The sequence below is a fragment of the Carex rostrata genome, chromosome 14, assembly GCF_964058835.1.
Source record: "Carex rostrata chromosome 14, lpCarRost1.2, whole genome shotgun sequence".
Classification (NCBI taxonomy): domain Eukaryota; kingdom Viridiplantae; phylum Streptophyta; class Magnoliopsida; order Poales; family Cyperaceae; genus Carex; species Carex rostrata.
Window position 1 is genome coordinate 10,250,873 of NC_135931.1, and position 12,865 is coordinate 10,263,737.

The window sequence follows — 12,865 nt, forward strand, 5'->3', positions numbered from 1 at the left end:
TACTTCAATGAAGTATGTTTTGTTTATTTTAAATATTGTTTTTGTTCTCTATTTTGTAACATTTCAATTACATGATCTGTAAACTTTGATAGATTATTTTTGTTTCGACAGTGAAACATATATGGATAAGTGATATGTTCATTTTTTTTTTTACACTTGCACGACAAATATGAATACTTTCTCGATGAGGTATGAATACTTTGCAAAAATAAAATTGTGTAGAAAATATTCGTGGTTTTAGATTTGCAAAATTCTTCACAGATCGTCAGAAATATTAGTTAGATTGAACGAAGAAAAAAAATCACCTCTAAAAACGTGTAAAAGATGGATGAGTGATGTGTACAGTTTTTATATTTGCACTTGCACGGTGAGGATGAATACTTTCTCGATAATGATGAATACTTGTACAACGGACAACTCGAAAGTATATCATTATGGATCTCATTTTAAAGATAAAATTATGTCAAAAATATTCGTGGTTTTATATTTGCAAAATTCCTCACCGATCGTCAGAATTATTGATTAGATTGAACGAAGAAAAAAAAATCTCACCTCTAAAAACGTGTCCATTTTTTTTTTAAAATACTTGATATATTAGGTATGAATACTTGATGTGTTATAGATGAATACTTGATGCATTATAGATGAATACTTGCGCGCGCCAGTTGTAAAATCTTTCAAATATTATGTGGTCCCCAAATAGTAAGTGGTCCTCCTAGGTAGTTAGTAGTTATTGTAGTTAATGACTAGGGGATGAAATAGGAGATTGTTACGGGAAGATAGCTAGGTGCTCCAAAAAAAAAAATACCATCACATAACAAGTGATATGAATTAGTTACAGGCATAACATAAAAAAAATCTGAATTACATAAAAATAACATAATAAGTTCAAAGTACATGACCATAGCATAGCATAACTATCATAACATAGCCTAACATAACTAGTCCGAAATACACAAACATTACATAGCATAATATAACATAACACAACATATAAATTCAAACCATAAATCTTAAAAAAAAAAATGCTGCAGTGGCCAATGGAAAGCCACACCGTTTGACGCCCACTTAATTTTTTTTTTTTTTTTTTTTTTTTACGTTTTTCGATTTTCTAAATACTATGGCATTCCACTTTATTTTTTTTTTTGTCGGAGGCTGGATATGGTATGTCGTCTCTATCATAGATCTCTTCTCATTTTTAAAATTTCTCCATGTCTTTTCTTATTTTTTTTTAATTATCATAAATAAAAATTTCGGAAGATTCTACCATATTTTGGATAGTACCTTAGTTATCAATTCCCAGTTCCATGGTAATGTAGTTGTCTACAATCCTCGGAACCAATGTAATCGTCGATCACAACAAAACAACCCTAAAAAAAGAAGTCACAAAGTGGAAAGCAAAACCCACTAAATAAATTGTAAAACATTGTGAATGCCATAGAGATTTACAAAAAATAAATAAAATAAACATCTTATAGATAAACAAACAGACACGTTCGACACTCCGTCTATACATGCACTCAAAGGTAGCATTCCACTACCTTTAAACTCTATTTACCCTCATGAAGATATTCCCAGAAAAAAAAAAAAAAATGAAAAGTAATGCTGAAAAGAAAACGAGAGCTCACAACCAAATCTGTGGGCTTATAGACAAGAAAAATGTCCAAAAAATACTGTGAAATGACCCAAGCAACCCAAACTAAAATGTTAAAAAATTAATAAATTCCACCTAAAGAAAATCCTACAACGAACTGATTCAAAACCTAAGTCATGGCTCCCATGAACCACGAATGGAAATTGCTCAAGCATACCTAAGGAATCTGTCTTATGGACCTAAGTAGAGTATAAATTTTCAAGAACTCAGTTTAAAAGAGCTGAAGGGCTATCTTGATCCTGTTTTGCTTCCACTTTGGTAACTTTGCAAAAGCACCCTTTGTCATGCCAAATTTTTCCTTGAACTCTGCCACAGATAAGTAGGCCTGCAAGTTTGATAAAGCAAAATAAAACAATAAATTTAGGACACTTTCTGCTGCACCTCAGAGACCTGAAAATGCTGTCTCTCTGTTGACATAATAATGAAAAACTCATGCAGACAGGCTACTTACAAGCTATTAAGCCTACTACTAGAACCACTTCTCAAACTCACATGTTATAGTTTATGCATGCCCCTCCATTCTCACTTTATAGTGCGTATTTTAGGGTAACCATTGTAATTTTCTGTTTCTTTGCTCTGTCAAGCATATGCACTAGAATCATATATTATTGCATTCATTTAGCTATTAGAAAAATGGTCTCTCTGTACCCTGCTCTCTCTCTCTGCCCGTGTTACTGTCATAACAAACTGGTACCAGAGACAGCTGCTGTTGCTGGTGCTTGTGATGATTTGAGTTTCACTCAGAGACTGCCCCTTTGCTCAGATTTTTCATTTGTCTCTAAATTGTTGAATCACAGCAATGACTTTTTGGAGAGAAGACCTTCCTGTGTCGCAGAGTCAATGGTTCAATATAAATTCCCTTTCAAAGCAGGGAATTGAGTGGAGTAAAAAGCAAATAATACTGAAGGCATTGTTGCACTCCTCCAGTTGATATGGCAACATGTCTCCATGGCTGGTTTTTGCTATATCCACTGTAGATTGGTCAGATTGGTGATTGATGTCTTTGTGAGATTTGATTATCGCACTTGAAGACAAGTCGTAGCAATACAAGGCAGTTGCAGATAAGCCCACTGAAACCCCTCAAGACACACCCGGGTCTCTTTTTAATTCCAGAGTCTAATCACACCATGTCTCTACCTCAAGCCAGGCAATGCATCTCTACCGCATCTATGGTCAGCTTAGTAATTTCGGCAACTCTGGTTATTTGGACTCTTCTGGTTGGTTTTGGTGATTTGGGCAGAAGCTTTAGGAAGGATGAATTCAAATATGACAATATTTCCTGAGTTTTTATATTAAGTAGTACGGTAGCATCACTAGTTTAAAGAAATACTGAAGATGGCAAAAAGGAGGATGGCAAGAACAAAAGGCAACCATATGCTTCACTAAGATGGATCTAGAAGGGGAACTCCAAGATATAGGCATTTGGATGATACCTACTGAAATTATAAGTGATATCTCCTTCTGATGTGTCAAGGTGGAGAGCGACTGTGGAGATGATTTCAGTTGTCATAAGTTTGTTTTCTGTTTTTGGTGACAATTTGAGTTGTGATAGAGATCATCATGTATGTTTCTTCATTCTCACCACAATTAGTATGTATTTTAGGATTATCTTTGCAATTGTCCTGCTTATTTGTTGCCAGTTAAATGTGCCCTAAAAATGTCTCTAAATTGTGAATCACTAATTAGAAAGTTTGTATCTCTCTATCCCTTCCCCTCTCCCTGCTATGCTGTCATAACAAATATCATTCAAGTACCCAAACTACCCCCATGTCTCAGTCACGGAAAAATGAAGTTTGGACATTTTTGTAAGTAAACAGAGGGATAGGGAAACAAAAGGTGGTAAATCACTTTCAGCAATATTATTTCAAGGCCTTGAAGGAGTTGAAAGAAAAGGCTGCAGAACTTAAAAAGGTATGCTAACTAGTGTCAACTTGAATGTTCTTTTATAAATTTCAAATTGAGAAACCAATCAAATGATGCATATAAATTTTATGGGAAAATATTAAAATTAAATAACCTTCAATTATTCATAAACCAAAAGAAGAGAGAAAGGTATATGTAGACATTTCCTAATGAAAAATGATGAGCCAAGTACCACATGTAAATATCGTTGTAAATTTCTTTGATACTAGTGACAACACTGAAGTATTTTGGGTAAAATAAGAAGGCAATATTTGTACCTCACGCTTGGTGATGTCAATATCTGTGATAGGGTCATCAGAGCTGGTTTTGAGGCGGTCATAAGGGTACACCACCATCCCCTCTTCATCTTCTGCCCCCTCTTCTTCCTTCGCATCCTCCTTTATCGTCAGTGACTCCATTTTGTTGCTAACTTCTCCTTCCTTTGGTTTTCCTTCTGGGCTCATTTTTTATATTCAGAATAAAAACATAAATAGTCAACTAATGATTAACATTACTATGTTCTCGAGGATACCATGTAAACAAGGAAATATTGAATTGACCTAAACTATCACTTGCACAGAAAGAGGTAGGATGGTGTGCTTTAAGCAAATATCAAACTTAAGGGAATGAGACATAATGCATCCAAGCTTTGTGATCAAGGAATAGCCAAAAATAGCCCAAAACAGCACATCTCCAGTCCTGATGAGGTTACAGGACTAACTCACTACTTATCCGTCTCTTGTAATAAAGAAAGACAAGAATGGTTCCTCCAGTCTCAGACAAAGTAGGAAGGCAAAAGAAATGCATGGAGGGTTTTTGTCACATTAGAGAAAGGGTGCAGTAAGAATAACAACAAAATACCTTTTATTACTTTGGGTATCATAGTTGTCGTCGGCTTTTCAAAAGATGTAACTGAGGCAATGGATGCAGACTTTGGGCTCGCAGTCTTATCGGGTGTGACAGATTTCGGGTACAGCTTCTTGACCACAGGAGGTGGGGTTGACAGGTTACGGGTATCAGATTTCTCAAAGTTAGCAGCAAGAGCATTGAATGCAGGAGAGCGGCCTCGCACTCGAACCCTTTCAGGGCTAAATGACACACTTCTAGAGCGTTGAGAGGGCTTTTCTTGCGCACTCGACCTGCCACTTTGGGAAGTCACCGGGGCCCGCCTCTTCGGTTTCTGAAAAAGTAATAAGCAAATTAGTGCAGTTCTTTCTATTTTCTTTTGCAGTTGAGATCTACTGAAATTGCTATTTACGTAGCAGTTATTTAGATGTCTTACATCTATTGTTGGGGCAACACCATTTTTCAGAATAGCCAGTTTTCTCTGAAATGAATTTCCATGCATCTGCAACAACAGAACAATTGTAAAGGGCAAAAGTACCTTCATTAGTTAATTTCAAGATTAAAATAATTATAGAAAATTCATGTTTTCTAATAAAGGGAAGGTATCATCCAGTCTTCCAATACTTGCAGAAACTGTCAGAACAATTTCAATAATGCATTCAGATTATTTGTAGCTTGAATGGGCACTTTTAACATATACTTGTGTCATTTTAGAGAGGTACATGCACACTGCAGGATATTAGGAAGTACCAATGCTTTAGAAGAATCCCACTTGAAGAATCGGGTAAAGACGGACGGCTCGCATCCCTCAGTCATGACGAACAATGGGGTCTCTTTTGACACGTTCTCCATATTCAAATCAAGTCCTAGAAATTTCTGTTAAAAAGGTGACATTTAGAAAGACAAGAATCGAATTTCAAAAGAAAGAAGAAAAACATCAGTCCATGTTTCATCCACAAAACAAAATGGACCCACAGGAAACTCTGTGCATATAAGATACCCGGGATGAGAGAAAAAAGAGAGAGAAGAGAGCCATTTGGGAGTAAATTCAAAACCTGATTGCTGTAACTCTAACTACATTCAAAGCATTTGCAATTCATAAAAAACAATGATCGGGAACAAAGAGAAGAACTAATACCTCTCCAACAGTTAAAGCTTGGGATTTGATTTTTGCATCAACATTTTGACCTATCCAGACAAAGACATCTGTACGACAGTCCAAAATGAATATGTCTTCTGTCATGAGGTCATCTTGGCTAAAGTTGTGTATCTCTTTCACCTTCAAATCCCCTTGACAACAGAAATCAATACCAATTGACAAGTCAATAATGAGCATCAGTTAACAAGGTTCTACAAAAGGAAATTTCATGTTTAATCCTACAAATTTGCAAACTAACATGGAAAGCCTTGAGAAAGATAAATTTCATGCTCTTGCAGAAGAAATGTTTTATATAAACCTATAGAATGGCAAAATATCCTTTGTATGCTTCCCTTTGACCTTTCCCCATTTTTTTTCCAACAGATGCCCAAAAGTCCTATACTATTGCTCCATCTACACTGTTACACTGTTTTTTTACCAAGTAATTGCAAAAAAGAGGGGTAATTAAGGTACTTTTGCTATTTATAAGGAAACAGATGACATGAATCATATTTCAAGTTATTAGGGGGATATGGTACATTATCATTTTTAAAAATTGAGATACATATATTTAGCTCACTTGCGCAAGAATTAGCAATGTCATCTAAGATGCTAATACCTTCTATATTTAAATATAAAGGTAAAGAACAAAACTGAAACCTTTTGAGAAGGTACAAGAAAAGAGGCGCGGATCGCCTTCGTGTTCTTTGGCTATCTTTTGGCTCTGATAATCTGCTTTGCCCCCCAGCAAACTCCAGAACTGGTCAGTTTCTGTTCCTTCCCTTTGCGTCTTGGTTTGGAGATTGGGCTTTAAATAAAACCACAATGTTTCAAAGGTGAGGTTCTGTAGATAACTGAAAAAATAAATCAACGAAAAAGAGTATATTCCAGAACTCTACCTTAATCACATCCAATTGCCGCTCAGCAAGCTCTTGATCAAGGGTTGTGGCAAGGCCTCCTGACCATGTAAATACTGTATTTCCATCATGCAATATGTATGAATATGATGAATTAAGAGATGCCGCCACCTGATATGACAGGTCAACATATGATAATTATATTAGTCCAAACTGTCTAGCAGAATTGATGTGGTCTGTAATTCTAAACTCCTAAGTTTGAAATATTTCATATTTGTCAATTTTGGTTTTCGAAATGTTATAGTAGGATGAGACATGCAAACTAGGCAAATAATACTGATATAGATTATATTCAGGTACTTACTGGGTCGACTTGTATTGCTTGCATGTTTTCTGGTCCAGATCCCTGAATCCGGAACAGTGCCAACCCTTCTTCTGAGTAGGTGTCATCAGGAATGGCATTCTCTGTGATATAATTCTTGTACCCAGTGCTTAAACCCCCCTAAAGTAATAAATAGACGAGAAATTAATAATTAAATGTGACTTTCTTGATTAAAAAACAGCTTAAAAGAATAAAACAAACCTTGAACACAACAAGACTCTGGAATATGGCGAAGAACTGTATTGGCTCTTTACCTTCATAAAACCGGGCCTATGAAAGTTTTCAAATAATAAAAAAATGAATTAAATATATAAAGGCAAAAAAAATGATGAGACAACAAGAAATTCAAAAACAGAAATCTAAGAATTTAAACCTGTACGGCTTGTGATTTTAGGGCTTCGTTCATCTTAGTAGCAAGAGAAATTGCTGATGCTCTTTCGTCCTGAAATGACGTGATAACTCTTTCTATTCACTAATACACAAAGAGGGAGAGTAAAATAGAAGAAAAAGACTCGGATTAAAAATACCTCAATGCTCTTTCTCCCAAACCAAGTGCCAATCAGAATTTCATCAGTGTCATCACCAGGATAGGTGTATTGAAAGATATAGCAGTCTCCACTGTAGAATTTACTGTTGTCAGATCCTGACAATGGTGTCTTTTCTGTGCCATTTACTCGCCATACCTATCACAAAGCAGGAAAAAAATATTAGACAAATTGCAGCTTGGCCATTCGCAAATCTGGGATTTATCATGATTTTTGGTTTTGTTTTTCAAAAAAGAACTGATATATCTTCCATAATGTTATGTTTTGCCTAAACACTTTGAAGGAGATAAGAACAGATAATCACTTGTAAGTTGCCAGTGCAATCGATGAAAGGCTGAGGCTCTTCTTTTGAGGGAGCGGCCTTCATTAGACCCTTTACATTCAATCCTTGCTTCTTTAGAAGAGCTGAAATGTATGTTGCACACAAAATTTCAACAAAAATATTTATAGGGACTGACTTGACGACTCACAGATATATGATTGTATAACAAAGCACAGAAGTGTTTAGCTAAAAAGAGCAGACTTAAAAAATTAGCCCAAATTAGGATAGGTCTGTAGATCTTACCTGCAACTTTGCCTCTTCCTTCCTCAGATACAGCCACCTCAGTTGTTTGAGGCCATTTATCAAACTTTGATTTAAACATTACCGTCTCAAAGCCCTCTATTACTCTCGTAAGGTTTGATTTATGCCGATTTTCATCTTGGATCAACCCCTTTTCAATATTTTAAAAGGTATAAAAACAATTTTATTAGCTGAAAAAAAAAATTTGTTTAGTGGATCAGACCCCCAACTTTCCCATATACTACCATCCTCCAAAACTTTTTCTTTCCCCAAAAAATTTCCGGTCTCCTCTCACTCATCAATTATGGAAAATAGTGAAAACAAGAGGTAAGTCTGGAAGGATCTACAAGGAGTGTGCAAACTTAGGAGTACACGGTACATCTTTTTGAATGTTTCCTAAACCCTACCAGCCCACCCCTGATTTGCACCAAAAATGGCTAAAACAACTATCCTCTGGCTCATTTTTGGGTGATTGTGTAATGGTCATTTTTATAAAATTGAACTGGTTATTTTGTTGTTCTGCAAGTCATAACTAAAATATTCCAAAAAGGTGCATGCCTCAGCAGCAGCAATAGCAGCTTTTCTCTCTTCGAGTGAAGTGCTTCTACCCGTCCAGACATATAACTCGGCCCCACAATCCAGTAAGTAACAGTTGTTTGTTTCTAGCAATTCTCTTGACAAAGTCTCAGCACCAACCGGCTCCAACTTTCCACCCCGTATTCTAAGTTTCAAACCATTACAAACGAAAAAATGAATAAAAAATAATTTCACTTCAAGACGCAACTTCAGTCTGGTGCCATATGCATAAGATCATAACCATTACAAACCGGCTCCAACTTTCCACCCAGTATTCTAAGTTCCAAACCATTACAAACGAAAAAATGAATAAAAAAGAATTTCACTTCAAGACGCAACTTCAGTCTGGTGCCATATGCATAAGATCATAACAAAATGTCCAAAAAGACCATCAAAAACTTTACTCCCATCAGGGAAGCTCTATGAGATCACTTAATATGAATACCTTTGTGGTGACAGATGTCAAGTTCATAACCTTTACATTTTACTTTAACTTTGAAGCATGGAACTTGATTAGAGAAATGGAAAATGAATATCAAAGAAAAGTTTACCCAAGCAACTTTGCAGAGGTGACCTGGACCTTTCCACCATCATCTGAAACAGTCCTTCTTGGAAGAGGTGCAAAGCCACCAAAGAAGCCCCAAAATTCACCAGCATCAGCATCAGCCATGAGCTTACCATCATCTGTACCCAAAATCATTAGATAAATGATCAACCGAAGGATGTTTATTATGTGTAATATTAAATGTACCAGCTTGATCTTTAAACTCATTTATCAGGAATTGACATACCTACAGCTGCAACCTCACATTGTCCTCCATGGTACGTATCCTTGAGGTACTGCACCACCTCAAGAGCTTTGGCTCTCTCTTGGATAGAAGAGTTGGAGCCATTGAATTGAAATATCTTTGATTTTGTGTCGAGAATGAAAATATCATCATGATTTAGAGAAGACCGGGCAAAAGGAACCTGAATTTGAATTTACAAAAGAATCCAGTAATCAGATTCTTTTATAACTGAGTCCTGTCTAAAGTCCTTTCTTGTTTTGCATTTTAGTTTTTTTCACTATAACTGTTAGCCATAAATTTAGGTCAAGTGCCAGCTCTGATCCTAGTTAATGTTTATGGCTCTTTCTTATTTAATTGTGCATTCGGTGTGTATTAAAAATACTTTTTTGCAGATATGTCTAAACTATCCCTCCACCCATGTGATAGCAAAGCAAAAATCAGGCACACATCAGTTAAGCATAAATATCATCTATTCCCTCTTTCAAAGCCTAACCTATCCCTACAATTGTATTGAAATCCAATCATAGATTAGGAAAACGAGCCAATGAGGCGTAGCTTGGAACCTTTGAAAAGAGTAGAAGTGGAGGGACACAAATCATTTTAAAAAAAAAATTAAATGTTCTTGTCTTCTTGGTTGCTCCTTGACATGCACAACATGCGTTTTCAGCGCATGCATGATATCCTTTAAAAGAACAGAATATTGGAAGCAGTTATGCTAAGCTTGCCTCTTTGACATGCACCACATGCTTCCCCTTGCAGACATACAAGCGTGTGACATGCTCCTCGGCATTGACTTCAATGTGCTTGAATCCTGACGTAGCCCCACCAGGTTGAGGAAGGATGCAGGGCTTGAAGTAGGATAGGAACTTATCTGTCTCATTCCCCTGTACCTCTCTGTGTTGCACTGCACGCCCTCCAAGAGCAGCATCTAGCTCGACTGTTTTAACCGCTGCAGCACCAGCCTCATCCTAGAAAAGGAGATGACAGAATAAAAGCATCAATACTTTCGGCTTTAGGTTATGACAGTGACTCGTATTTTGGTACTTTGGTCATCCATTACCACTATTTAGTACAGGAATATGTGGTTGTCGGTTTGATTTAACTTAATTATTGTCGCAGCTTACTTGGCTTTCCCTGAATCCAATTGTTACCAGAAATAATGACTTTCTTTTGTCTTTGCTAATCTGTGCATATAGCAAGTCGGTTGAGATTTTAACTGCTTTTATTAAACTGTATTCCAACACGAAAAATATGTAAAAAAAATTTCAAATATCTACTGAGTTTTTTGGGCTTCAATGTAAAAAACTTTCTGATCATAAGTATGTTATGATAACATACCTGGCTGGTATCTTTGCCAAGCCAATAGTGAATTTCGTGGCGAAGAGACCCATTCTTCATGCCCGTTGTCTATCAACATAACACAAACTTAATTATGATACAGAACAATAACGAACACATTTAATGAAGTAATAACTAATTTTTCCAGATAAATAAGACGAATGAAAGTATTAAATTGTAATGGTAACGTGATCCATTTTCATTATATTCAACTACTTTTTACTACCTAGATCCATCAGCATGACCAACGGTCACCCAGGGTCTCAAACATATATTATCTCCCTATGCAAAAACCCCACTACTGATACCAGTCCTGACAATAAATTGATAGGTAAGTTAGGCCATTGCATCCTAATATTTGATGTACAAAGATAAGATTTCCCTTTAGAGGAGCTCCACGCTGATCCATCATCATGCATCTGTCACTGTTACACGGTTCGATCTCGGTAGGAACTAGCAAATTCCTCAACAATGCATAAGTAATGCAAAATTACCTTTAATACAATATACGAATCTCCCACAAAGAATTTTCCGTAAGAATCCTTTGGAACTGGTACAGGTTTGAAATTCTCTATGCGCCATATTTCCAATCCGCTAAAATAAATGTCAAGGTCAAAATCATATAAATCAACAATGTCTGACAGCACAATTGTATGCATCTTTCTTGTTAATATTTATAGAAAATACTACAGTCATTAATTAATTAGTTAAACATAAGAACAAAGGATACGCCTTCTGGCCAGCGCCTTGAAAAGCAGGGTCCAAATCCTTCAGAGAAACAGACATTCCTTTGGCTTTTGTAGAGGTGCCTTTTCCTTGTTTTGACCTCAGAAGAGACCCAAATGTGCTCTGGAGATAGTGTAAAAGGGGAAACAAAGAATAAAAAAACAAAGAACAGGGTTGATACAATTTCAAATCACAATAACAGCTGAAAATCGGAATTAACTTTCAATGCATACTGATTAAGAACATAAGACAAAATGCAATTCAAATTTTCAATATAAAACATAAATTTTGAAGAGAATAAAAAGGAATGAGGAATAATCCGAAAATGTACGATATAATATCATGTCAAATGCAAAACGATGATCCTTCTTTGCGTATCTGAGCACGGATCATGAAAAAAATTCAACAATACCAAACAAATCGCTTCAACCACGAGCTGGAGCCCACGACCTTGTCAAGATCGAGCCGACTCAAGTCTCACAAACTAAAGATCTCCATCACAGCACAGCTCAATTAAACTAATAATAATACCTTCATCGATGTAGAACTAGAAGTAGAATTGGAAGAAGAACCCGATCTGGTACTACCCATATCGATTCTCTTCAGGCCAGATGGACTATCTTTACGCTTCAAAATTGATAAGCAACCAGGTTTCATCCCAGTTACCCTTCTTTTTCTCTTTTTCTTAATTAATTATCAAAATTAAGGAACCCACGTCTCACCACGACCAATGCTGAATTATTATTAATGATCATGGTAATATAGAAATAATTAAAAATTAAAACCATGATTTGGTCTCACCTTGTGTTTTTCAAATGGGCAAGGAGGAAGAAAATTCGGTCGAAATTGATGGAAAGGGATGTAAGAGAAACGGATTGGAGGTTAAGAGAGAGGAGATGCCAGGCGCGAGAAAAGGGGGTGAGCTGTGAAAATATAAAATAATTTTAAGGGTATTTAAGGATAAAGAGAGCATGAGGAGCGCATCATCATGGAGATGGATGGGCTCATGGGAGTGACCGAGTGAGCGTGCTGGTCACTATAAGGCACAAAACTTTGCAACTTAACCGGAAGCCCCTCAACTTTTGCATATTTTTATTTACACACTAATTTTGGAGACGTATGCTTAGGATTTGAATTTATTCCCCAATTTTTTCTCTTGTCACATCGGTTGATCGTTCCTTAAACTGTTGCACATTATCCTGAATCGGATGAGAGCAGCAAAATTTGGACAGTTAAGTTTATATAAGTTAAGACTTAGTACACCTTTTATGGAATTGAAGTGATGTAATGTAAAGTAATTTTGTCCTTGGGAACAAGTTTCCGGCGTAAACATTATATAATCCAAGTTCCCATAAATAAAGCTTTGTTTGGAACGCTATCCTCTGCGGAGGTTTTACCTGCGGTGATTTTGATCTGGTCCGTTCGTTTCGGATCAGACGGGCTGGATTAAGGATTCACTAAATTTTGAGTTTTTTTAAAATTCGGGCAAGATCTGATCTGGTTCGTCCGATTCGAAACGAACGGCCAGATCAAAACCACCGCACAGCACCA

At 36.4% G+C, this 12,865-nt stretch overlaps 1 protein-coding gene across 2 annotated transcripts; it reads right to left on the minus strand.

The window, feature by feature from the left end:
• Nucleotides 1–1,391: 1,391 nt before the first annotated feature.
• Nucleotides 1,392–12,325, minus strand: LOC144565034 (villin-5-like). 2 transcript variants are annotated; one of them, XM_078314662.1, is made up of 22 exons: nt 12,116–12,325; nt 11,319–11,437; nt 11,083–11,182; nt 10,589–10,657; nt 9,976–10,218; nt 9,254–9,431; nt 9,014–9,146; nt 8,445–8,607; nt 7,890–8,037; nt 7,629–7,729; nt 7,307–7,462; nt 7,153–7,221; nt 6,981–7,049; nt 6,762–6,899; nt 6,440–6,568; nt 6,201–6,348; nt 5,541–5,692; nt 5,153–5,278; nt 4,839–4,904; nt 4,418–4,736; nt 3,835–4,010; nt 1,392–1,979 (listed from the first exon to the last, which is right to left on the minus strand). In XM_078314662.1, exons 2-22 carry the CDS (start codon nt 11,372–11,374, stop codon nt 1,866–1,868), a joined length of 2,853 nt encoding a protein of 950 aa, XP_078170788.1. In that variant the 5' UTR covers nt 11,375–11,437; nt 12,116–12,325; the 3' UTR covers nt 1,392–1,865. The 2 variants fall into 2 exon arrangements, with proteins under 2 accessions (XP_078170788.1, XP_078170787.1); XM_078314661.1 differs by lacking the exon at nt 12,116–12,325 and adding an exon at nt 11,846–12,060.
• Nucleotides 12,326–12,865: the final 540 nt, after the last annotated feature.

Coding starts and splice junctions, on each gene's coding strand:
- LOC144565034 (XM_078314661.1), bottom strand. CDS start 11,971: ATGAAACCTGGTTGCTTATCAATTTTGAAGCGTAAAGATAGTCCATCT. Junction 10,219..10,588: donor TTGGCAAAGATACCAGCCAG/GTATGTTATCAT, acceptor CTCCTTTTCTAG/GATGAGGCTGGTGCTGCAGC. Junction 4,737..4,838: donor GTGTTGCCCCAACAATAGAT/GTAAGACATCTA, acceptor TTACTTTTTCAG/AAACCGAAGAGGCGGGCCCC.